Below are 24,091 nucleotides of genomic sequence, written 5' to 3' on the forward strand. Positions count from 1 at the left end.
GGTAGCAAACGAGTCGCCTTTTGACTTTGGGAGAGAAAGGAAAGGCGCAAACGACACGATGGGAGGCGACGGAAGCTGGTAGGTGATCTGGCTCCAAATTCCAAAGTGTGTAGGTGTTCAATTTGCTAAGTGGATAGCTAGCCACGTGGCCCACTTTTCTCCTGAAGAAGGGGTAGTGGCTTGGAAATGTGGGAGGGACCCTGTTGTATGGAGCGGTTGTGGCTAGGCTATCTGGCTTGGCTAGCACGCCCATGTCTGGGCGCCCACCCTACTACTGTGTCACGCAGGCAGAAGGACCTTTCATCCAATACCAATTCGTCCCGCATAGGAGGAGTCACAGCCTAATCATTTGTACCTGCCGAGTAGAAGTATCACTTAGATCAATTGAACGTGTTCCTTTTACGGGAGGAGCAGTTGCATGTGGGCAGGATTATTCCCCCGTATTAGGCCTTTTTGCGGTCTGAGGCCTAATTCTTTGTCGATTATCACTATCAGGCGCAATGCCTCAAAAATGTCTTCTCAACAAACCCCTTCATCTCCTGAGCCCTTGGTTGTGGTCATGGGCTCAACAGGAACGGGCAAATCCGACGTATGCATCTTGAGGTTTATATTACAACGTTTTCCCCATTCACTTTCTCTTGAACGGTCGCATACGTGCTTTAGTCGAAAGAAGAAAANNAAAAAAAAAAAAAAAAAAAAAAAAAAAAAAAAAAAAAAAGAGACAGAGAGAAAAAAAGAAAAGAAAAGAAAAAGAATCACACTTGAAACTTCAAGGCGTCAACAAGACAATTAAATGAATGAAAATGACTATATACTAACATTCCATACCATGCATCTCCTCAGCTGGCAGTAGAAATCGCCCGCCGCTTCAATGGCGAGGTCATCAACGCCGACGCCATGCAGATGTACGAGGGCCTGCCCATCATCACCAACAAGATCACCCCGGAGGAGCAGCGCGGCGTGCCCCACCACCTCCTCGGTATGATAAGCCTCGAGGAACCGACGTGGAACGTGCACCACTTCCGCAGGGAGGCCGGTAGCATCATCCGCGAAATCCGCAGCAGGGGCCGCCTTCCCGTCCTCGTCGGCGGCACGCACTACTACCTGGATGGCCTGCTGTTCGACCACAACCTCGTCGCCGTCCCGCCGTCCGAGGGCCGGGAGAAGGACCGCCCTGCAGCAGACGGCGCCGCCATCTCAGCTTCTCGCGACCCTGCCCTCGAGGAGGCGTCGACCGAGGAGCTGATGGCGCGGCTGCGCGAGGTCGACCCTCTCGAGGCAGACAGGCGACACCCCAAGGACAGGCGCAAGATCATGCGGTCCCTGGAGATCTGCCTGACCACCGGCCGACGGGCATCCGACATCTACGCCGAGCAGAGGGAGAATAAGGCAAAGATGCAGCAGCGACGGCCCTCCGACGGCGACCAATCGACGCAGCAGAGCCACGCGCCCATCTTCTTCTGGGTGCACTCAGAACGCGGCGTCCTCAACGAACGCCTCGAGCGCCGTGTGGACAAAATGCTAGACAACGGCCTTATCGAGGAGACGCGCCAGATGCACGCCTACCTGCAGCGGTCGACGCTGAACGGCATCACCATAGATCGGACGACGGGCATCTGGCAGTCGATCGGCTTCAGCGAGATCGAACCGTACCTAGACGCCCTGCATAGACAAGCCAAGGGTACAAGTGTCGACGCGCAGGAGCTGGAAGCCCTGAAGCTCGCGGGGGTGGATTTGATCAAGCAGGCAACCAGGCGGTATGCCAAGGGTCAAGTTCGTTGGATAACCTACAAGACCTTACCCCTGATCCAAGACGCAAATATGCTTCCCAAGCTGTTCCTGATGGACAGCACCGACGTCACGCGTTGGTCACCTGAAGTCGTCGACAAGGCCCTTGACATCATGGATAAGTATCTTGGCGGACGCTCGCTGCCTGAGCCGGCAGAGGTATCCGAGGCGGCCCGGAAGGTTCTCGACAGTGTCATCGCGTCAAGCAACCAGAAGGAGACACCATGCAACAGGATCTGTGAAGTTTGTCGCATCACGGTACTTACGGAGGAAAAGTGGCTTGTCCACATCAGAGGCCACCGCCATAAGCGGGCAGTCAAGTCTGCCAATAAAAGAGCGTTTGTTGCTTCCTATTTGGAGGGCAAAGGAGGCGATGCGGCTGAGAAAATAGAGGGCGCCAATGCAGGTCCACCAAGTCGCTCTCCGTGCTGAAGATAATCAGTAATGAAAGACACAGATAGAATAAAATACCATGAATAAAGCCATGAGGTCCCCGTCATCAACTCTTGATGATACATATGGCGCTAGTTTCTGCGGGGAATATCAATATTGCCCGGAGCAGCACAGTTGCTAACGAAACATATTCTGCAATGAGTTGCAAGGCAACATGACGGCCATCAGGGTTACCGGCAGAGAGGAACTGCCTCGTGCATCACCGACGATACCTTTCGCCGGAAAAAAAAAAAAAAAAAAAAAAAAAAAAAAAAAAAAAAAAAAAAAAAAAAAAAAAAAAAAAAAAAAAAAAAAAAAACATGCATTGCAGAAGTTTCCCCAATGATTATCTACCTAGATGTATGCTTGGCTCTTATTAAATTGGTACTGGGAGCAAAATTAACAGTTTAAGATTCGCGGCGTCCAAAAACGGATGTTTTGTTATCTTTTACTGTCCGCCAAACCTCTTGTTCGCCTTTCATCAATGTTTTTCTTAACTGACAAGGATATGGAGGGTATGGAGGGTCTACCCCTGGCAAGTGTTAATTCAATGGTATTGTAGTCGTCGACTGGAGACTTTTTAGTTATGAACTCTCTGCTGGGTAAGGCCCAAATCCAGCCGAAGTAGAACAAGCGATTCCAAGTGAGAAACATCCAAATCGTTGACGATAATTCTGCTCCCTTCGGAACCGGTCTTGCCAAGGATGGAAAAACAACGTTCACGGCAGGTTCCGCGAGACAGAGATCTCAACAAACAAGCAAGCACTATTTACTGCCTCGTTCCCATTGTAATTTCATCAGACATAGCGTCACTTGGTTGGATCATCTCAATCGCATATCGCTTGGCCTTTGATCTGTTGGAGATGTTTGCATTATTTTTTTTTTTTTACCAACAATTTACGAAGCCCCGGACCCGAATAGTAGCGAGATGTTCAATCCGGCAGCTGGTGTCACGGTTTTCTTCAAGCCGGATAACTTGGTACATAACCCCCGACACAAAGCAAACGACATATGTCCCGAGGACTTCGTGGCCTTGCGGGCTAAGTAATTGGATAATCAAATTGTTCATCCACTATATACAAGTGGCATAATGCCACAATCAAGAAACAGACCGCTGGGGCTCCAACACTTGCATGGTATTGAGAAGCTCGTCCACGTTTACGCCTCGGCGGCTCAATAAACTGTAATGGCCAGGACGGCAATACTAAAAGCGCTCTCACTGGATTGACTAGGTAAGAGCGGACGGAATTCCGTATATTCCAGTAGGCATGGTCCTATATGTGATGGCTAGATTGTCTGTGAAATTAAACTTGCTACAACCCACTAATCGCTTCACACCCGATCCTCGCTATACTTTACAAGGTGATATAACAATGAGTGCGAAAGTGAGGAGCTTTCAATTTCTCTCCAGTCAAGCCACAATCGTTGGTACGTGTACAGGCATGCCACATTCACCGAGGCCTGGACAAACACAGTAAGCGGCAGGGTCAAACAAGGCGCGTACGCCAGCATACAACTCTTTGAATCAGTAAAAGTCAAACGCCTGGATTGCCCATAATGACTGGGGTCCAGTTCGACACCTCAATCATTCCCTCCCTCTAGAGCTTCTCTTGCTTCTGACCTAGGCCCAATTCCTGGTAGAAGGCCTCGGTGCTCGGCTCCCGACCCAAGAATTGCTTGAGGGTTTCCATCTCGTCCTGCGATCCACCTCTCTGCAGAACTGTGTGGCGGTACCGCCTGCCCTCCTTACCGTCCATCGGGTCCTTTCGGAAGACGCTGAAGAACATGTCAGTGGCGTACACAAGCGACGAGAGGTAGCCGTAGTAGCCAGCATCATATCCACCGATGAGATGACCGAAGCAGGCTTGGCCGTTGCCCCAGTTGCTGGTAGGAGATTCAAATTAGCACAGGCGCCCTTGGAGATCAGAGAGTAATGCAACTGTATAGGAAAAGGTCCTGCAACATACCTCGGCTCATCCAGTGCCTCTGGACCTTTAATGCCGCTAATGTCGGCCCGAAGGTCGTTGTACACAGAAGAGAAATCCATCTTCTTCAGCTCTTCATGCGACTCAGGAGTGTGAATCGTCATGTCAAAGATACCAAAGTGCAGCTGCCTGAGGTTAAACAGTGCGCCGTTGATGTGCTTCGTCTTGATTAGAGCCTTGGTCAGATCCTCCGGGATCGGCTCTCCAGTTTGGTAATGCGACGATAGCGCTTTGAGCTGTTCAGGCGTCCAGCACCCTGTGAAAAGCTGGCGTCAGCATACTTTGTGGTTGATGGATAGCTAGGACGGGGAAAAAAAATCCGGATGCAATGGCGACACTTACATTCCTCGAGCAGCTGGCTAGGGGCCTCAACAAAGTCCCTTACCGTTGAAGTTCCCTACAAAGGAAGAACACTCAAGTTAGAATAAATTTAGTAACCACAAGCGTAGTGCAAGGACTCACATGGAAACGGCTGTAACGCGTACGGCCGGTCAGGTCATGAATACCGTGGCCGAGCTCATGGAACAATGTGACCACTTCCTCATGCTTCAAAAGACTGGGCTTGGTCGGCGTCGGCTTAGAAAAGTTGCAGACAAGTGCAGTAGCGGGATACCTGCGGGATCCGTCGGCCTTGAGGAAGCCAGGCTGAAGGTTGAAGTTGGCAGCATGGCCGTACTTGCCCTGGCGGGGGTGTAGATCCAAGTACAGATAGCCAACAAAATCGTCACCTTCTGAAGCATCGTTCCAGACGCTGAAAATGATGACGTCGTCGTGCCATGCGATGTCCTCTGCCTTTCCAGTAGGGCTGATGCGCGCACGATCTTCGGGCGTAAGCTCAACAAAGACGAGACCAAAGAGGTGCTCAAAGATCTTGAGCATGCCGGCGATTGTGTTGCTGAGGGGAAAGTACTCGGCAATCTTGTTTCCATCAATGCCGTACTCCTGCATTATCATCAACCTGTCGTAATATCTGTGATCCCAAAGGTAGTAATTGCCGTCAAACTCGGCACCGCGTGACTGGCAATCCTGCTTCTTGATCTCGAGGAGATGTTCAATCTCCTTCTTACCACCATCAGCAAGGCGGGTACGAAGGTCGTTAAGGAAGTTCTTCACAGTCTGGGGCGTCTTGGCCATCTTGTCCTCAATGCGGACAGTTGCGTGGTTGGGGTATCCGATAAGACGAGCAGCCTCATCTCGCAGTATAATAACCTCCCGGAACAGCTGGGCTCAGTTAGCAAATGACTGCCAGGTAATAAAAGGTTGATCGGTGCAAAGGGTTAATAGAAACCTACCTCAACGTTTGATGCGCACTTGTTCTCGTTCGCCACAAACATCTTCCTTCTTGTCTCGGCGTTCTTGGCGTATTTGAGAGTCGGCCATAGCTCAGGGTACTTGAACGAGACCTTCAGCTTGCCCTCGTTCTCACCAGTGCCTTTCTCGAGCGTCGAGATGGTGTCCTCGGGGACACCATCGAGCTCAGAAGGTGAGAACCACACTCCACCGTTCTCCTCGTTGAGGTTCTTGGTGAACTGGATGGTCAGCTCGCTGAGACGCTTCTTGATCTCCTTGAAGCGATCGCGCTTGGGGCCGGCCGGGAGACCCAGTCCGTTCTTGATGTAACCCTTGACGTCCTTCTCGAGCATCCTCGCTTGCTCACCATCAATGCCAGTGGCCTTGGCGATGCCGTCCTTGCCACCGTAGAAGTTGAAGGTGGCATCCACGAGCTTGTAAACGTCCTCACGCATCCCACATTCGATTCCGAATTCGTCCATGATCCGCTCGGCCTCGGTGCTGGCGTCGCGGAGGGAGGCATCCCCACTGACGTACTGATAGAAGCCTAGAATCCTGGATGACAGTGCATTATGGTTCTCATCGGCTGCCTGTGGCTCCATGACGGCCTCAAAGGTCGTCTTGGACTTGTCATCCGCGGGGATCTCGGCCACCAACTTGTCCAGCAGCTGGCGGGTTGTGTCACAGAGGGCCTTGGCATCGCCCACGATGCTCTCCTTGGTGCCCGTGAAGGTGGGCGGCGCCTGGGGCGGCGACTTGTACTTGTCCATCGCCATGCTGGTTGGATGAGCGAGAATTGCTTTATATGTTCGTGCGGGGCTCGTAGCCGTCGATGCTAGGGATGGTCTGGAGGATGTTGCGAAGCTGGAACTTGGACTGCTGCTCTTGTGAGCTGCGAAAGTGTACGGCGGATTGTTTCGGAGGTTCGAGAGGAACAGCGAGATGCGAGGAGAGATTCGTGGGACCGCCAGCATGAGGGCTATGAGGAAGAAGAGGGAGAAGGAGGCGAGAAAGAGGAAAGAGAACCGTGCCCGAAGCGCCGCCAGTGTGAAAGATGGCAGCAGGTCTGTCCGTGCTTGGAATGCGGGTTGGATCGCTTCGGTAGGTTGATCTCCACTGGCTTGCCTAGGTACTACTGTACTGGTAGAAGTAAGTTGGACCAGGATTCAGGTTACTGTCGGAGGGGTTTAGGATTGGATGGACGCAATCGTTGGGTTGAAATGGGGCTAGGTCTAGGCTAGGTATGTTGCAGCATAGTTGTAGGAGGGGAGGTTGAAAGTTTGCTGATGGGTCGCTCGCTGTCAGCCTCTGGCCGAAGCTCAGCTGCCAGTCACAAACCCAGTCCGAGCTGCACCGTACCTACCCCGCAATGTGAGATCTTGGTTCAGGGGTAAGCAGTCAAGCATTTAGGAAGCCAAGCAACCCTTTGGAACCGGTTGTTGCTTGGACAGAAAAAATTCCGCAGATTATTGTTCAAGCAATCTAATTACGAGTCTGTATTCTTTTGGCCACTCAATTTTTAGTTTGGCATATCACTTTTTCAGGGTGATTCGATGCGTGATGTTGGTGCAAACACATGTCGCAACCGATCCCTGGTTCTTCGGCAATTGTCTCCGCTAGTGGGGGTCATCGTGACAAGTGGACCACGGCTAGCGCTCAGATCCATAAGATATACGGAGTCATATACCTAGAGCCATATACCTAGCAGTAGTACAGTACAGTGTATGGCAAGGTGGAAAGATGAAGATTAGATCGATGTATTCTTATACCAAGGTCGTGGCGATAACCACCTTGTCCTCTGCTCCTTGCCACCCTTTAAACTCTGATTACACGCTTGGGACATGTGTTTTGCAAAATCATCCGAACGAACAACTTGTCTACCCAACAAAAAGAAAAGAAAAGATACATTACCTAATCACAACTAAGTATCGCTGTCATTTGTCGCCAAAGAAAGCTAAATATTGATGAGATGCAACATTGAAGATAACATTGATTGTCTCCAGAGAAAGAGGTAATGATCGTCTACGAAATAGCTGGTGTACAAGCAGCAAACACAAGAAGGCATTTACATCACCGTTCATCTGGTTTTTCCAACCTGAGTTGAATTGTAACACGAGCGAGCGTAACAAAGAGAATAACACAGCATGACCCTGCTCAGTCCTCCGCGGAGTGGGCGATGAATTTGAGTTGGCATAGTCAACGAGGTTCTACTCAGTCTTGTCGTGGTCTTGGGAAGATGAGCTAAGCGGTTGACTATTCCTGGCACTGGGCCGTTTCATATTTTTCGTCGGACTTCTAGCCTTGACCGTATAGTTCAGTACCTGCTATTTGGTTTTTTTTTTCTTTTCTTTTTGTCGGGCATATTGATGTCGTATGCCAACCTCAAAAGCAAGAAATCCAGACAGGCTGTGAAGACGGGAAAGCTGACCCAGTTAAGATCCTGCTTGGCGGCAGCAGACCATGATGGTGGAGTTAGATCGCTCCAAACTTATCCAAATCTAGTGATTCCAGGTCCGAGCTGGCGTAGTTGCAAAGATGATTGCTAGGGCGAATTGAAGAGTCTGTATTAGGGAATTTTCCTCTGGTTTCCTACCAAGCAGATACTTGATGGAGGTTTTGAAGTTAACCCTCGCTTTAATTCGAAAAGCACTGCGGAATGCACCGTCGTCAAAGAGTTAAAGAAGTATAGCTGTTTAGGAAAGGTGGGAATTCCGGCACTTCATGAAGCGTTCTCAATTACGGTTTACGATGTCCCATTAGGATGGCCATAAGGCCGTTTTACCAAGTTGACACTTCCAACCACCGTTGTAGCGTCAATGGTGGTGCGAGAGACCCGCACGTTTTGTCTGGAATCCAGATATCCCGAGTGGCCGATGGGGATATTTAGGTCAAAATGAGCAGATTTCATTTTGGTCCTGTGTTGTTAGAGGAGAGCCGTTGTTTTCAGGGCGATCTTGATAACCTTGGGGTCTTTATCCTCGCCCAGAGACGAGAACAGGGAGCGTATATGCACTCTCTCGACCCCGACGCCCATGTTTTCATAAAATAAACCTGAATTTATAGACGACGGTAGCTCGACCTTGGCCCTTCTCATGAAGCGACGAATTACGTCAACTCCATTGCATCAAACTTCAACCGCACCTCTGCGCTCAGTGATGTTCGAGCACTATGCGGGTCTAATAGGGTCGTTTCTGGTTTTGTACGCGCCGATCCTTCTTCATCCAGGTCTTGTATCCAAGGGGAGGTCATATTATCCATCAACTTCGTCCCCAGGGACCACAATGACTTTCGCGCCGTTAAATAGCTCAGTTGGCATCCTCTAGTGTAAATCACTGGGTTCGTCCAGAAAATTTGAGAAGTCAACGGTACGAGACGCCATCATGAGCTTGAGAAGTAACGGCAACGACGAACAAATTCTGAGGCCGTTGCCACAGAATCAATTAGGATTCTCATGGTACCCAGTCGAGCAGCGACGAGGTTGGTGATGTAGAAGCAGAAGACAGGAGGTTCGAGCAAGTTATCCCGGACCTTCAAGCTGGTGACTTTCGTCTCGGTGCGATAGAAAGGCTCTAGACGTTTATGCATAACAACAAGTCGATTATAAGTAAAGCAACGATCCCAGAGAACAAGACTCTATTACGTTATCTGGCCGAGAAAGAGAGGCTGATGGTTTTAGCCCGGGGAATGCAGGGCCTAGTTCTTCGTCCTGCCCATTTCGAAGCGGATCTTCTAGCCTAGAAAGATTGCGAAAAAAAAAACGCCTTCGATGCGCGCCATCTCGTTGCGGAACCACGAAGTTGCCGAAGCCATGATAAAGTCTGGAATGAACTTGACAAATTCCTAAGTGGATGTACAAGTTTGGCTGTAACTACCTCCTTGAATCAATCCGGAACAAACTCGAACGAAGGAGCCGCTTCAAGCCAGCGGGCATCAATGGTGAGCTGGTTGACCTAACAGTTAGCAAAGCAAGCTCCCAGATGTTGTGCCCCCAAGACAAATATGGTCTTTTCCTGCCGCATCTAGCAGTGGACTACGGCCTATACGGCAAGTCTCAGCCTAGAATCGTTCGCAGTCTGGTAAAATATGCTCCACTCCACTGGATTTGAGAGGCAACAAACGGCTTTCTCCATACAGGCATCTCAAGCAAACCTATTGAAACACAAAAGGCGATCTGAGTGCGGAAGCTCTGGCTCTGTCCAGAAGGCTGGCAGTATAAACCACCGAGGTGGGAAGGGACACTTGGTGGAAGGTCCCATGGTGAATTTTGAGCAACGCCTGGGAAGTACAGAGCTGACTAGGTCATGTTCAAAGTTGAGTACAAGTCTTCTATAGTACCACCCGATAACAAGGTCCTCACCACTTGGGCAAAACATGAAAGTGACGTGACATTTGACATGAATGTGCAAATACTGACCAGATCATTACAGGCAGTGAGACGCGCCATGTAAAGCAACCTGGATGTCATATTGATGAGCCGGACGATCGAGGAGAGCGGAGTCCGATAAAATCGACGTTGCAGACATTGAGAGGGCAATCGGAGACGCCGTCAAGAGCGACACTTTGATGTTCTGCTTAGCATCAGGCCAGAATATGAGAGACAATACCTATTCTTACAGATCTCCAACAAAGAAGATCCTCAGAACAAGCGCAGCAAAGGAAATTGGTGCAGCGGACTAGTATGCCGGAGACCCCTAACACCGTTGATTTCTTGATTCCCGGCCAGGAGGTCATAGAGAGGGATTCTGTGGGCTTGAACGAGGCCAAGGAGAAAAGGTGGCGACCATGAGACTTAGCCAGCAGCTCCGCCGCCACCGCTCGGCTTCCTTCTGGGCTTGCTCCACTGATTCTATACTGCGTCAAGTGGAATGCATGCTGAAAGCTCCTGGCAGGAACGTCGTAAAAGCGTATTATGCCAATTTCGACGCTTTGATTAGCCACGAGCGAACCAAGACGGCTCTGGAGCGAGTAGGCACGACCAAGGAGAGCAACAACAAGATCATCGAAGTATGGAAAAGGGTTGAGAAAATCTTAGCGAAAGTGGAAAGAGAGCCTCAGAACTTCGGCATGGATTTGTGTTGTTATAAATTCAAGTAAATATCGTGGTTTCGTGCGCGAGAGCCTCAAATAGTGGTGTTTTGTGCCGCTAGGATGGGATTCAGAAAGTCTAGGTGCACAAGTATTGCTGCAACTATCTCGCCCCATGTTTACCTGCAATGGCAAGCCCAAGAAGTCCATGCAGAGGCATACTGTCTATGAACAGAACCCACGTTTTGAACTGCATTGGCTTGCTTTGCTTCTGACCCCCACAGTCCTGCCTGATGCATCATCTAGTCCAGATTTCCAGGCTCCCAGCATCGCCCGATGCGGTTCTCTTCGGGGTTCAGGCAGATATCATCGTCGGGCAAGCCAGACGAACCCTCGGGGGCCTTGCAGTACGCAAGAGGCACGATCTGGGTATCCACAGAATCCGTGCAGTCAAAGTTCCCATGGCGGCGGTTGAGTTTGTGCTTTGGAATCTTCCCGTCTGGGAGACAGACGAAGAGGGTGTGCTTCCACGCGTCTTTGTCCTTAGGAACTCCCTCGGAATCGCACTTGCCCCTGCCCTGGCAGTAGGCCTTCACAATCTGGTCGCTGGTGTAGTCTGTTTGAGATTGATTTAGCAGGTCATCAACCAACCACTCGGGTTAGGGCTCTTCTGTATATTTGATTCGTCCAGACTTACCTTTATCATGGAGCAGGATATAGCCGCAGTAGGTAGCCCCTCGTACACAGTGAGAGCCCGTTGGGCTGGTGCCATTGCTTGAAGTCTGCCCCTGCACCCCAATGGTAGAAGTGGCGAGGAGCAGAAGTGTTGCCTTGATACCGATCATTGTCATTGAAAGAATGTAAGGTGCGTAGTACTAGGAAGCGCTTTGATAGATATTTTAACAATGCTTTGATGCTGCAGTACACAGCTGCGTCAACTTGGCAGGCCCCTGACTTTATATATCGATCTCTCTCACAGTCTCAGTACTAGGCGCACGCCACAGACGGTCTGAGAATCTCTGCTCAGAAAACAAATACACCGTGAAAGTATACAGACTCTTGGAGCTTGTGCTGTGGGGTGTGCGATACCTGTTCTTGAGCTTGAGAAACCCTTTTCTGTGGCTTCGGTATCTTCTTACAGGTAACGACAGCGTAGATCAAGGTGCTTATGATTTGTGAATTTGTCAAAACTAGCGAGTACCGGCAGCTTTTCCACAAGACAACGAGCAGGAGCCAAGTTAGTAAAAAAGGTGCTCCTCTTTGGGAATACCGATTTTAGAACTTCTCTGTGCAACGAATAAGTCTCCGAAAAGGCGTACAAAGACCCATGAGAGCCGTTGATGCATGGTGAACGACGGTTTGGACGTAAGACTGCAACATATCAAGCAGGTAGTGAACAACAAGACTGCGGCACTATGGAGGGTAAAGTCAATGCGCGATGTAGAATGATGGCTCGGTTCTTGAGGCGTCTCATGGCACGCAAAATGTGTTCTACCAAAATGATATCTTGGTGTAGCGTTGAGCAAGCCTCAATGCGAGGACGTTTGGGTCAAGTATCCAATATAGGTAGCAACGGCAGATTATGGTGGCGAGGCTTTCCTCAACATTTTATACTGGATAGCAGCTGTGAGAGTTGACTTTCCAAAGGTACCGACAGTTTGGTATTTAAGGGTCTCACTTTCAAGGAATAAGATTTACTGCTTGTTAAAACGGCCCCTTCCTTGTTTATAGTACAATGCCGAAGGTGGAGTGAGAGTGGGGGCCGGTGACGAAAAGTCAACCCCGCTGTAGCACAGGAGAGCCTTCAGAGAACACCGTCAACGCGCGCTGGAACATCCAATGTGCCCCAATATAGACATCAAAAAGCAAGCGTTCGAGTGAGTTGCTTTGAGATTTGGGACCGTTACACACATTTTGACCATAAGGTTATACTTTTACTCCTACTTACATCAAGACCCTGAGGAACGGCTCGCCTTATACCTAGTCTAATTCTAGTCTAGTCCTGGTCTTTAGTCACTGTAACTCCTGAACACTGGAAAGGGCTAAATATTGCCATCGAATCAGCTTGCGACGACAAAAATCAATTTTTCACAATGTCATCAGGAGACACCGCAACCATGAGCAACACCAGGGTCATCAAGATCGGCACCCGCCGGTCGCCACTTGCCATCAGGCAGGTAGAACATACCGTTGCACTCTTGCAAAAGGCTCACCCGGATATCACATTCGAAGTGAACGCTATCGCCACCCAGGGAGACAAGGACAAGGTATCACCACTGCCTTCAATGGGAAAGGGCATGTGGACCAACGAGCTCGAGGCAATGCTCACTAGTGGAGAGGTCGACTTCATCGTCCATTGCCTGAAGGACATGCCGACTACTCTCCCGGATAACTGCGAGCTAGGCGCGGTCATGGAGCGTGAAGACCCGCGCGATGTCGTGGTCATCAAGCCCAAGCATATCCAGGCCGGCTGCAAGACCATTGCCGATCTGCCCAAGGGCAGCTTGGTCGGTACCAGCAGCCCAAGGAGATCGTCTCAGCTCAAGCGGTGGTACCCCGAACTGCGCTTCCGGGATTACCGCGGCAACATCGACACGAGGTTGCGCAAGCTTGACGCCGAGGATGGCGAGTTCGACTGCATTATCCTAGCGGCTGCAGGTCTGCACCGTATGGATCAGCACTCTCGGATCGCGCAGTATCTCGACTCGACGACAGAAGGTGGCGGCATCTTGCACGCCGTGGGACAGGGTGCTCTTGGACTTGAGGTACGGAAGGGCGACGAGGAGACCTTGAAGGTGCTCCAGTGTCTCGTGCATATGCCGACGATGAAGGCCGGCTGGGCCGAGCGGACGGTCATGCGAACACTCGAGGGTGGATGCAGCGTTCCCATCGGCGTTGAGACATCATGGTCGGACGAGGGCAAAACGCTCAGGTTGAGGGCCACAGTGGTTGCCCTGGATGGGTCCGAGGCAGTAGATGCTGACGCGTCCGCCCCTGTTTCCAACCAAGAGGAAGCTGAGGCTCTCGGTAAGCAAGTATCACAGGTTTTGGTGGAGAGAGGAGCAAAGAAGATACTCGATGTCATCACCCAGACTCGCTTGGCACCGCCAGTGAAGACGGTAGCTGGAGCTGCGGCGTGATACTGCACTGTACTCCCAAGCATGGCACAACTCTCAGTGTTACGGACACCAAGAGACAAAACGGCATCTAGGGCTTTAGACAGGAGACAAAAGCAAGCTTTATGGCAGCGGGGAGCAAAAGACTCGATCTAGATTTTAAACCATTTTCCTGTAATGCTACATACAAACCACGTATATTGCACTCCAGTGCTGATTCTGGCAGTTCCATGAAGCAAAATCTAGTAGTACGGACGATGATCCTTGAACCAGCTGCCGCATGGACCCTTTCAGCCTGCGAATTTTGACCATGTCTGACAGTCACCTGTGCAGCACACAGATTTAGTGCTCCTCGGCAGCAGTAAAAGCCTTGTAGGCCTCGGCATCCATAAGCTCGTCAAGCTCCTTCACGCCCTGCTCACCAACCTCAACCTTTGCGATCCAGCCACCGCCGTGGGAATCATCCTCGGGGACCTTGTTGATGGTACCAGGCGCCTCCTCAAGAACGTTGTTCACCTGTGTGACTCGGCACGAGATGGGGGAGTTGATGTCGGCAGCCGACTTGACCGACTCGACAGCGCCAATGGCATCGCCCTTGGAAATATCTTTGCCTATGTCGGGCAGCTCGACGTATACGACGTCGCCCAGGGCTTCGGCCGCATACTCAGAGATACCGATGACGCCAGTCTTGTGGTCGGCGCTGAGGTCAATCCATTCGTGGTCTTTGGTGTACTTGCGAATCGGGTCTATATGGAGCACGGTAAGAAAAAACCCAGTCAGTAATCAGATATCAGAGCTGATTGGGGCGGGCAGTAGCCAATGCCGTGTCCCGGACGACACTCACTTATGGCAGTGACCGAAAACGGCCGGACCACATTCATTTTGCCGACGGCCGGCGCCGGTCGCGGGGTCTTGGCGAGGATGGAAACTCCTGCAGGCCTGGCAGCCCTCAGGCAACGTGCAATTGAAGCCATGATGATATTTAAAATTCCTTGTGATCCAACAAAAACTGGTTTGTGAGGTCGAATGTACACTTCCTGACTTCGAAAGCAACGCCGAGATAGCTTTTACTTTCCAGGGCCGGCTATGAGGGTTGTTCCGCGACGGGAAACCCTGGTACCGTTGCGAAGTGGTCCGACCGACAACGCAATCTTGGCACCAGCCAGATAACAAATTTGTCCGATAAGCGGCCAGAGCCGAGAGTCAGATTATGTAAACAATGAATGGGGAACTGTCCCTTAGATTGCATGCAAATTCGGAAACCAAACACAACAAAGAACTGACCAATCATCACGTAGAGTGATTGGCCCCGCGTTGAGCCGGTTTTCTAGCTAGTGCACAACATGTCCTCCCATGCAAGCCATGACCTTTGGAAATTTGGTGTTGATGCAAGCAAAGTACGCAGATACGTCTAGACCGCCTGAATGGTCACAAGAGCAGGTTATTCCCAGTAGACACAGCAATATTTCTTCATCTCCTTGTTCATGCCTCTGTTGGTGGGGTTGGTTCATGCGAGTGACAGAGTACGACGTGAGCAAGCAAATGTGGGGAGAGGTGGCAGTCAGTTATGTTTTGGTGCTTATTCTTGTTTGGCACATCCCGATTGCTCTCGATCGGAATCGTATCAACTCGACGATCGGCAGAGATTGTTTCGTTTTTTTTCAGCCCTCTAGCCCAGTCATATTTACTCCCACCCATGCCAACCAGCCGCATTGCGCTGCAGGTACGACGAACGTTGGTGTTTTGATCATGCTTTTGCCTAAGCAAGCTTCTAACGTTAGGCGTGCGGTAGACAGACGCAAGAGTCAATCAGATCGCGTCCAAGTCGCGTCTTCTTGGGGCTGCATGGAGCCTAACAAAACCCTCAGTATGGATATTTCCTGGTTGTGTCATCGTGTCGTTCTGGACTTTTTAGTGGTGGACGGTGGGGTAATTCATGCTTGACAGGCTCCATTGATTCTCCCGTTCCTCGCCCAGTGCCGTAAGCGCCAGACGGAGCCAGCCCTCACTCGCATCATCGTGGGGACCCAGCTTTCAGCCCAGCCTTGACCACTTTTGCAAGCCCAAACTGTACATAGATCCAAGTCTATCTTTGCCAATTCTTTCCCTCACATGTTGCCCTATTTCCGAGTCTAGTCAATGTATCAGGCCAATTACATGACCCCGTGAACATTCCGAGATAATTGTTTCCCACCCTTTGCTCTAAAAATTCCAAATCTCACTCGGTACCTCGTCGACGGGCCCCCTTTTCTTCTGGACCTTTGCTTTGTAACTCTAACCGAATTCAGCTCGGTTCCCCTCGCGAGCATAGCACGGATCAGAAGCCATTCCTTCCTTTCCACCATTTCGCAACGGCCACTACCGATGCACTAGGCGGATGGAGTCCTCCGATTCTGCCATATGATCTGAACGACACAGGCGGTCAAGAGCCAGAAGAAGAGATTCAAACACCCGCTCTGGCATCGAATTAGAGACAGTGACGGTGCTTGTAGCACAAGGCTTCATAGCACTAGGCTGTCCAAAGCGACGGATCGACGAGCGTTGTGGTCGCAAATTTCCCCCCCGATTCGTCGACAACATCGCCCTTTGAGCCTGACAAATCCCAAGCTACCAGTGCTTTCTGCCCGCATTTTTGTCGCCGACCCACGAACGAGACAATAGCGACAACAAAACCCGCTGCCCGTCAACTTCGCATCATCCAGCGGCAGACGGTCAACTGCAGGAGCTACCCTGACCTGGTAGCCGCAGACACATCTTAAACCACCGAGTTGTTAGCCCAACCTGGATTACTCGACACTTTCAGCAGGGTCCCCGGCCCAGTTTCACGACGCAGACAGGATGGACACAGAACCGATGCCTATCGACGCCCACGAGGATACTCTCGGCGGCATCGAAGGCTCCCCACACGTTGGCGGCAGTGCCCAAATACGCGGCAGCGACCGTCGTCACGGACAATCACAATCGCTTGATCAGGGATTCGGCAGTCAAGCGCACCAGTCTCCACATGCCGATGATATGGAAAGGTATAACACGCCGCCGATCCCGCCGCCAGGACCGTCACTATCGAGACCTGCTTCTGGCCTCTCTGGTGGTTATCACAACGGCAACAGTCATGCCAACAACAATTCGGCCGATCATGTTTCTAGGGGAAGCGGCGCGCATGTAGAGTCCGGGTCGAGTAGGGACACTGGGCGGAACCATGTGGTCATCAAGGTCGGAATGGTTGGAGATGCACAGATCGGCAAGACAAGTTTGATGGTTAAATACGTTGAGGGCAGCTGGGATGAGGATTACATCCAGACACTTGGTGTCAACTTTATGGAAAAGACGATCAGCATCCGCAACACGGAAATCACATTCAGCATTTGGGATCTTGGCGGCCAGCGCGAGTTCGTCAACATGCTGCCACTGGTTTGCAACGATGCTGTTGCTATCCTCTTCATGTTTGACCTCACGCGAAAGAGCACCCTCAACAGCATCAAGGAGTGGTATCGCCAGGGAAGGGGGTTTAACAAGACGGCCATTCCGATATTGGTCGGTACCAAGTACGACCATTTCGTAAACTTTCCAAGGGAAGACCAAGAGGAAATTTCGAACCAAGTATGCAAATCCTTAGATTCTTTGATATCTTTGCTATGTTATCCCTTTGCCTGAGGCTGACTTTTTCTTGTCTAGGCACGCCGGTTCGCAAAGGCTATGAGGGCATCTTTGATCTTCAGCAGTACAAGCCACAGTATCAATGTGCAAAAGGTTTGTTGGACTCGTTTTACCTGAAAACTTCTCAAAGTTACTTACAGCTGATCTGACACTTTGAGGCTTTATAGATTTTCAAGATTGTGCTTTCCAAGGCCTTTGATCTCAAGTGCACCATCCCAGAGATTGAGAATGTTGGAGAGCCTCTACTTCTTTACCAATCGTGCTGATAGTCATGCGCACAATCCAAAGTCGGTTGCATGCCTGGGGCTTTCTCCAAAAGAAGAAAGAAAACCGCTGTCGGCATTCTTATCAAAACCGACTTCACTAAGGCAATATTATCTCATGGTCACGAACACGGTCATGAAAATAACAAACGATTCCAGCCACCATGGTAGGCATCACCAATAGCCTGCTGATACTACCTGCTCTGTATTCGATAGTAGGAGAAAACGACAAGTTCTCCGTCCGAGTCTGCTTCACATTGCGAACTTACAGACTGCAATAATCAGCCTGCAGTTCGACTTTACACTTCATCACCATTATTACATCAAAGAAAAAACAACCAGCAACACTACTAACCTTTTCCTTTGTCAATATGCACCAAAATGCTATACTCTTACCAGCCCACAGTCCAGTACACGGTCTCCTTCCTTGATTCTTCGTAGTTAAGATGTCTATTATATTCACAGAAGAAATCATTTGCACCGAACGAATCACAGAGACCATTCACTCTTTCAACCTATAAACTCTCCTATCTTCTGTTTTATTTATGTTTTGGACGTTTTGGCGCGGATATCGAATTTCAAACCCCCCCAAATTGAGGGAAACGGATGGGAAGGGGAATTTCCGCTGGGTATTACGTATTCCTTTTTTCTTGTCCTTTCCCGTTTCTTTACTTCACTGTTCATAAATGTAATCATCTAAAATTTCTATGAGACCTCATGGTCCGACCTAGTTTTAGGCCACGATACCACCATAACAGGTTTGCATAAACTGCTGCCAAGTATCTCGGAACGATGTGAATTATCACAATCCGCCTTATTACCTGTACGACCAGCGGTGTTTGCAAGGCAGCCTTAACCTCAGATATTGGGGTTCGCTCAGTTTAGCTGCCTCGGTATTCACATGAAGAATCGAGAACTGTGATACAGGGCAGGTAAAAAGATAATTCGCCAAGTACCTGCCTCCCTACTACATACCTCCATGCCTAGGCGCCCATTTGTCGGTCAAGACACAAGAGTCGATTGGGTGCCTTTACTTGTGGAACATCTGTGTCGACAAAGAAAAGTAAATAATTATCTACCTTAGGTAGTTGGCAAAGAGTATAGTGTCGTCTAAGAGACAAATAATAAATCAGTATATGCTAGCAGGTATGACGCTTCCTGATCCAAGTTGCCAGGCAATTCAGCACAAGATCACTATGCAGCCCCACAGAACTTGAACTCATTAAAGCGCGACGCGACTGCCTTTTTGACCCAATCCATCAGTTTCTGCCCCACTCAACCCCGCAGTCTGGTTGCCTAGCTAGACGTCAAGGTATTGGTCTGGAGCTGTCAAGCTCCTGGGAATAGATGATGTTCACATCCCCAATACATAAATCCGGGCAAATCCGCAACCTTCACCTTACCACGATCATCACCGATATTATCTGGTCCCGGCTGAATATTTCAAAAGCTGGACTTTAGGGACGCTTGGAGTATCATTCATTGGCGCTGCAGTTCAGCGGCAAGCATTCGCCATCATGGCGACCTTACTTCCACCTCATCCGACGTCTCAGACGATTAATTCGTTACTCGGAAAGCTGTCAGATGCCGATCCTGACTTTCGATTCATGTCCTTGAACGATATCCTCACAGTTCTCGACAATGCTAAACACGATATTCTTCTTAATGACTACAATACTGCTGCTCGAACCGTCGATCACATTGTTAAGGCCCTGGACGACCAAAATGGAGAGGTGCAAAATCTAGCCATTAAGTGGTGAGTGGTTTCCTTGACTGTTACATCTTGGTGGAATCCTCCAACCCGGTGAAGCATAAGACAGCTAATCCGACTCTTCCTCTTTAATCAGTTTGGGCCCTCTGGTTCAAAAGCTACCTCCACAGACCATTGGCCCTTTGATCGAGAAGCTCTCGACGATGACGCCCAAGAACTCAGTGGATAACACTGTACCATCGCTTGCCCTACGAGCAGTTATTGCCGCTCTTCCAAGGCCAGCGCCTGGTGCTACATTCTGGGACAAGACCGTTGAGGATGCCTATAATCCGATCAGCCGGGTACTCATCCCCAGACTCCTAGGCAAGTCGACTCAGAACACCAAGGCTCCAGCCTCTCTGCGTCTTCCTCCGTTCGGCGAGGGACTGTTGGACCCTGGGTCAATGAATATTGAAGCTGTCGACGTCTTGATTGAATTGGTCCACTGCTTCGGCCCGATGCTTGCGTCTTACGAAGTTGAGGCCCTGCATGAAGGTGTCGTGGGACTCCTGGACAGCGAATCTCTGGCATACAGCGTGAAGAAGCGGGCGGTTGTGGCCATTTCAAGCCTGGCCGTCTATACCAACGATGCTGTCCTCGACAAGTTTGTTCAGTTGGCAGTTGCCAAACTTGGGAATCGCGCCACTTCGAGGAGTACGCAACGATTGTACATCACCATTTTCGGGTCTATGGCGCGCTCTATTCCCCACAGGTTTGGACGTCATATGCAGGATGTTGCGCCACACATCATCTCGATTCTCGGTGAGGAAGAGCTCCAGCAGCACATGGAGCTTGTCAACGATGGCGCCGATACCGGACCGGAGTTCAACGACATTCGCGAGGCCTCTTTGGTAGCGTTGGATTCCTTTCTTGCGTCTTGCCCTGTGGAGATGCGGGCGTTCACAGACGAAACTATCAGTTCTTCACTTCGCTACTTGAAGTACGACCCGAACTACTCAAATGACATAGAAGATGACGACGAGATGGATGAAGATGAGGATGATGCCATGGACGGATTTGACGATGACGACGAGTTCGATACTGGTGACGGTTTCGACGATGACGACGATGCGAGCTGGAAAGTCCGACGCTGTGCTGCCAAAGTCATACACACCCTTATTGCCACTAGAAGCAATGGAGATCTTTTGGACAGCGGCGTTCTCTACAATGCTGCAGCATCCCTTGTGAAACGGTTTGATGAGCGCGAGGAGACCGTGAGGCTGGAGATCATTGCGGCACTTTCATTGCTGGTACGCAAGACCGGTGAAGGCCACATCCCCGAGTTCTCGCTCGATAGCTCGCAAGTAGATTATCTTAGCCAATTGCCACCCAGTCGCAAGCGGAGACGGCAAAGCAGCGGTGGGGGTGCTGCGGCTATCGGGCTGGCTACCGACTCGAGCCTGGCAGGCACCGGACTAACCTCGCCGGTCCTAGAGAAGGTTCCGGCGTCAGGCCCTCGCGCTGACCTGGCCAAGATGACGCCTGCAATTGTGAAAGCAGGCACCAAGCTCCTGAAGGGCAAGCTCTTGTCTACCAAGCAAGCTGTGATCAATCTGTTTGATGACATTGTTAAGGTTCAGAGCGGTGGTTTATCTGGATATCTCGACCAGATTATGGATCCCACTATTGAGGCGATGAAACCGACAACTACTTCAGCAACTTCGGCTGGTCTTCTGTCATCTGGAGGAAGCGCATCAGCTACACCTGTAACTCTGCGTGTTGCAGCTTTACGGCTGATGAGTGATGTGGCCAAGACTCACTCGTCGCAGCTGCTACAACCTCATTTGAGTAAAATCGTTGTCTGTGTGGTAGCTGTGGTCAAGGATCGATTCTACAAGATCTCAGCTGAAGCGATACAAACGGTAGAGGAGATCGTTAAGGCCATTACGCCTCCACGTGCCCGGAAAACTGCCGGGAAGTTCAAGGAAGAACTCCACAAGCTCTACGACGTGATCGTCGACCGCCTGGTGGCCAATGACGCAGACACTGAGGTTAGGCAAAAGGCCATACACGCACTAGGAACTCTTTTGGCGCGAACATCCTCAGGCGAAGGGGCAGATTTGCTGCCTGCTGCCGAACGCACCAAGGCCCTGGGTTATCTCTTGGAACGCCTGCGTAACGAGACCACACGACTGTCCGCCGTAAGGGCTGTTGATAACGTGGCTGCTTCGGCATCCGGGGATGCACAATTCGAGGCTCAATGGACCCAAGAGGTTGTTGTTGAGCTAGCTGCTCAGTTGCGCAAGTCTAATCGGGCCCTCAGGGGCGCAAGTGTGCAGGCTTTGAGTCACTTGACGCAGTCTCCGTCGGTTCGTGCAAATCTTGGTGACGAGACAGTCTCTGCTTTAATTGCAGATCTCCAGCCAGTCATCCTCAATAACGATGCCCACCTCCTCAGCCCTGCACTTCACGTCATGGCGGATCTGGTGGAGAAGAACCCCGAACTTGCCGTCAACAGTCAAACCATCTCTGTGATTTGCGAACTCCTCCGTACCCCCACTGCTGCCTCAGTTCTAGAGCCGCTCCTCACGCTGGTGACACGAGTTGGCCAGAGCGGTATTGGCGGCCCATTGATGGCAGGGCTTCTCAAAGATGTTGGTATTGGAGGGGACCCCGTCGTAGTTGGAAAGGTCATAGGAAACCTTTTGGTTTCCAGTGGAGACTCTGCAGGGGTTACGCTGGACAGCTTCATTGCAGAAGCCCGGAATTCAAGCAGCGACCAAGCTCGCGCAAGCCTTGCCCTTGCAGTACTCGGAGAAGCTGGCTTGCGCCTGGGTGCCAAATCACCCATGACCCCGGACATCTTCCTCCAACAGTTCGGGACGGATTTCGACAAGGTCTCTATCTCCGCTGCAGTTGCGCTTGGACGTGCTGGCGCAGGCAATGTTGAGCAGTATCTTCCAGTGATTCTTGAGGGCATAGGACAGTCTGGCAGTAGACAGTATCTGCTTCTCCAATCAGTCAAGGAAATACTGCAGCAAGTCTCATCGTCTCAAATGGACATTGCAGGTTATCTTCCTCAAATCTGGACGCATCTACTGAACGCATCGGAGTCGGAGGACAACAAGGCCATTGTCGCAGAATGTATCGGCCGGCTAGTCATTATAGCACCACAGACATTCGTGCCGAAGCTTCAGGTAAGCCAACGTTCCCATCTGATATTGTTGCATGGTCTCGACCGAATCACTAACGAGATACGTGAACACATAGAGCCTCCTGCAAGATTCTTCACAGCAATTGAGGGCGATTTCTATTCAAGGTCTCCGCTACACTTTGCCGGAGTCTAACGACGCATTCGATGCCATCATCAAGGAGCAGTTGGTCCCGATACTGATCACGGTTCTTCAAGACAAGGAGCTGGAAATCCGTCGCTTGGCTATGACTGCACTCAACTCCGCCGCACACAACAAGCCTGATCTAATCTTGGGCCAGCTTAGCCAGTTGCTGCCGCATGTTATGAAGGAATCAATGAAGAACCAAAGCCTCGTTCGTGAGGTTCAGATGGGCCCCTTCAAGCATACAGTCGATGATGGTCTTGAGGTCCGCAAGGTAAGAGCCAAAAATTCTCATGCCATCACTCGCCGAGTCGCATTTGACTAACTTGGCCTGCAGAGTGCCTATGAAACCTTGTATGCTCTGATGGAGACTGCATTCTCCCGGCTAGATATCATTCAGCTTTACGACCGTATCATCGATGGACTGCGTGACGACACTGACATTCGCGGCCTCTGCAATCTGATGCTTTCGAAGCTGGTGTACCTGGCGCCTGAGGAGACCACTCGACGACTGGACGCCATCGCTGCTGCCTTCCGTGGTACTCTATCTACAAAGCTCAAAGAGAACGCAGTCAAGCAGGAGATTGAGAAACAAAACGAGGCCAACAGAAGCGTTCTTCGTGTGAGCCTGTTACTCAACGAGAAGCTTCTGGGTAGTTTGGCTGCTTCGGGAAGCGGGTCAAGCACAGCAGGCGGTCCTATGCCTGTCGGCTTTACCCCGGTGTGGAACTCATACTGGGAGACGATCAACAAAGATCACAAAGTAGCTCTCAAGGAGTTACGTGAAGAGAACATGGCTATGAGGGATACAGGTGCATCTGCCCGTTAGCACCCGGACAATGCGACCTCAAGACTGCCTAATATGCTGGCCAATGTGTCAATTGGCGCGACGGCAATGCCTGGGTCTGCAGGCCCTGAAAAAGGCAAAAAGCGCGACTGGCGAGGGCGATTATTGCTTTGAAGATGAGAAGCTCAGGAAGTTGGGCAGGATTTACATGGAATAAATAGCCAAAATATCAGGAACAGTCTCGTTCGTTATGGCTAGCGGTATCCGCATTGTTAATTCAAATAAGATAGCATCGCCTATCATGCCGTATGACATAACTCCTGTGTTTGTTTGGTTTAATCGTTGGGTTGCAAGGATGCCCTTTTCAAACTTTTTTTTTTTTTTCGGAGACAGGCGATATGTTCGGAGCCACTTGAGCTTGGTGGAAACATAGAAGAGTATACAGACGACCAGAGAAAAATCTGGATTGCACGCACGTAAATTGGATTCATACCACTGGGTATCTTCAAGGTGGATCCAGAAACCAACCGAGGCTTACTAGACACTGGATGAAATAGAGCGCAGTTGACACATCTGCCTAGACTGACAGGCAGATGAGCTGCTCTCAGAATCCACGTATCTAAACCCAAGGCGGCGAAGAGAGAGCTGCGAAGTGCAGCGTTGAGCTTGGATTCAAAAGCCTTAAAAAAAAAAAAAAAAAAAAGACACGAAGTTGGCAGGGAT

At 50.5% G+C, this 24,091-nt stretch overlaps 7 protein-coding genes across 7 annotated transcripts; 4 read left to right on the forward strand and 3 right to left on the reverse strand.

Moving 5' to 3' along the window:
* Positions 1 to 418: 418 nt before the first annotated feature.
* PpBr36_03223 (uncharacterized protein) lies at positions 419 to 2,220 on the forward strand (the record flags this gene model as incomplete). The annotated part of the gene is made up of 2 exons (XM_029890397.1): positions 419 to 589; positions 844 to 2,220. The coding sequence occupies 2 exons, from the start codon at positions 419 to 421 to the stop codon at positions 2,218 to 2,220; spliced, it is 1,548 nt and encodes a 515-aa protein (XP_029754032.1).
* Positions 2,221 to 3,818: 1,598 nt separating this feature from the next.
* PpBr36_03224 (uncharacterized protein) lies at positions 3,819 to 6,901 on the reverse strand (the record flags this gene model as incomplete). Its single annotated transcript, XM_029890398.1, has 6 exons — positions 3,819 to 4,104; positions 4,188 to 4,461; positions 4,548 to 4,602; positions 4,668 to 5,426; positions 5,498 to 6,635; positions 6,855 to 6,901. 6 exons carry the CDS (start codon positions 6,899 to 6,901, stop codon positions 3,819 to 3,821), a joined length of 2,559 nt encoding a protein of 852 aa, XP_029754039.1.
* A 3,921-nt stretch (positions 6,902 to 10,822) lies between these two features.
* On the reverse strand, positions 10,823 to 11,365 carry PpBr36_03225 (uncharacterized protein; the record flags this gene model as incomplete). Its single annotated transcript, XM_029890399.1, has 2 exons — positions 10,823 to 11,136; positions 11,218 to 11,365. 2 exons carry the CDS (start codon positions 11,363 to 11,365, stop codon positions 10,823 to 10,825), a joined length of 462 nt encoding a protein of 153 aa, XP_029754038.1.
* A 1,248-nt stretch (positions 11,366 to 12,613) lies between these two features.
* On the forward strand, positions 12,614 to 13,660 carry PpBr36_03226 (uncharacterized protein; the record flags this gene model as incomplete). Its single annotated transcript, XM_029890400.1, has 1 exon — positions 12,614 to 13,660. One exon carries the CDS (start codon positions 12,614 to 12,616, stop codon positions 13,658 to 13,660), a length of 1,047 nt encoding a protein of 348 aa, XP_029754037.1.
* A 318-nt stretch (positions 13,661 to 13,978) lies between these two features.
* On the reverse strand, positions 13,979 to 14,610 carry PpBr36_03227 (uncharacterized protein; the record flags this gene model as incomplete). Its single annotated transcript, XM_029890401.1, has 2 exons — positions 13,979 to 14,382; positions 14,481 to 14,610. The coding sequence occupies 2 exons, from the start codon at positions 14,608 to 14,610 to the stop codon at positions 13,979 to 13,981; spliced, it is 534 nt and encodes a 177-aa protein (XP_029754036.1).
* Positions 14,611 to 16,474: 1,864 nt separating this feature from the next.
* PpBr36_03228 (uncharacterized protein) lies at positions 16,475 to 17,559 on the forward strand (the record flags this gene model as incomplete). Its single annotated transcript, XM_029890402.1, has 3 exons — positions 16,475 to 17,236; positions 17,312 to 17,386; positions 17,461 to 17,559. The coding sequence occupies 3 exons, from the start codon at positions 16,475 to 16,477 to the stop codon at positions 17,557 to 17,559; spliced, it is 936 nt and encodes a 311-aa protein (XP_029754031.1).
* Positions 17,560 to 19,073: 1,514 nt separating this feature from the next.
* Positions 19,074 to 23,410, forward strand: PpBr36_03229 (uncharacterized protein; the record flags this gene model as incomplete). Its single annotated transcript, XM_029890403.1, has 4 exons — positions 19,074 to 19,312; positions 19,404 to 22,443; positions 22,517 to 22,855; positions 22,919 to 23,410. 4 exons carry the CDS (start codon positions 19,074 to 19,076, stop codon positions 23,408 to 23,410), a joined length of 4,110 nt encoding a protein of 1,369 aa, XP_029754030.1.
* Positions 23,411 to 24,091: the final 681 nt, after the last annotated feature.

This window comes from Pyricularia pennisetigena, chromosome 3 (genome assembly GCF_004337985.1).
Source record: "Pyricularia pennisetigena strain Br36 chromosome 3, whole genome shotgun sequence".
NCBI classification, from domain to species: Eukaryota; Fungi; Ascomycota; class Sordariomycetes; order Magnaporthales; family Pyriculariaceae; genus Pyricularia; species Pyricularia pennisetigena.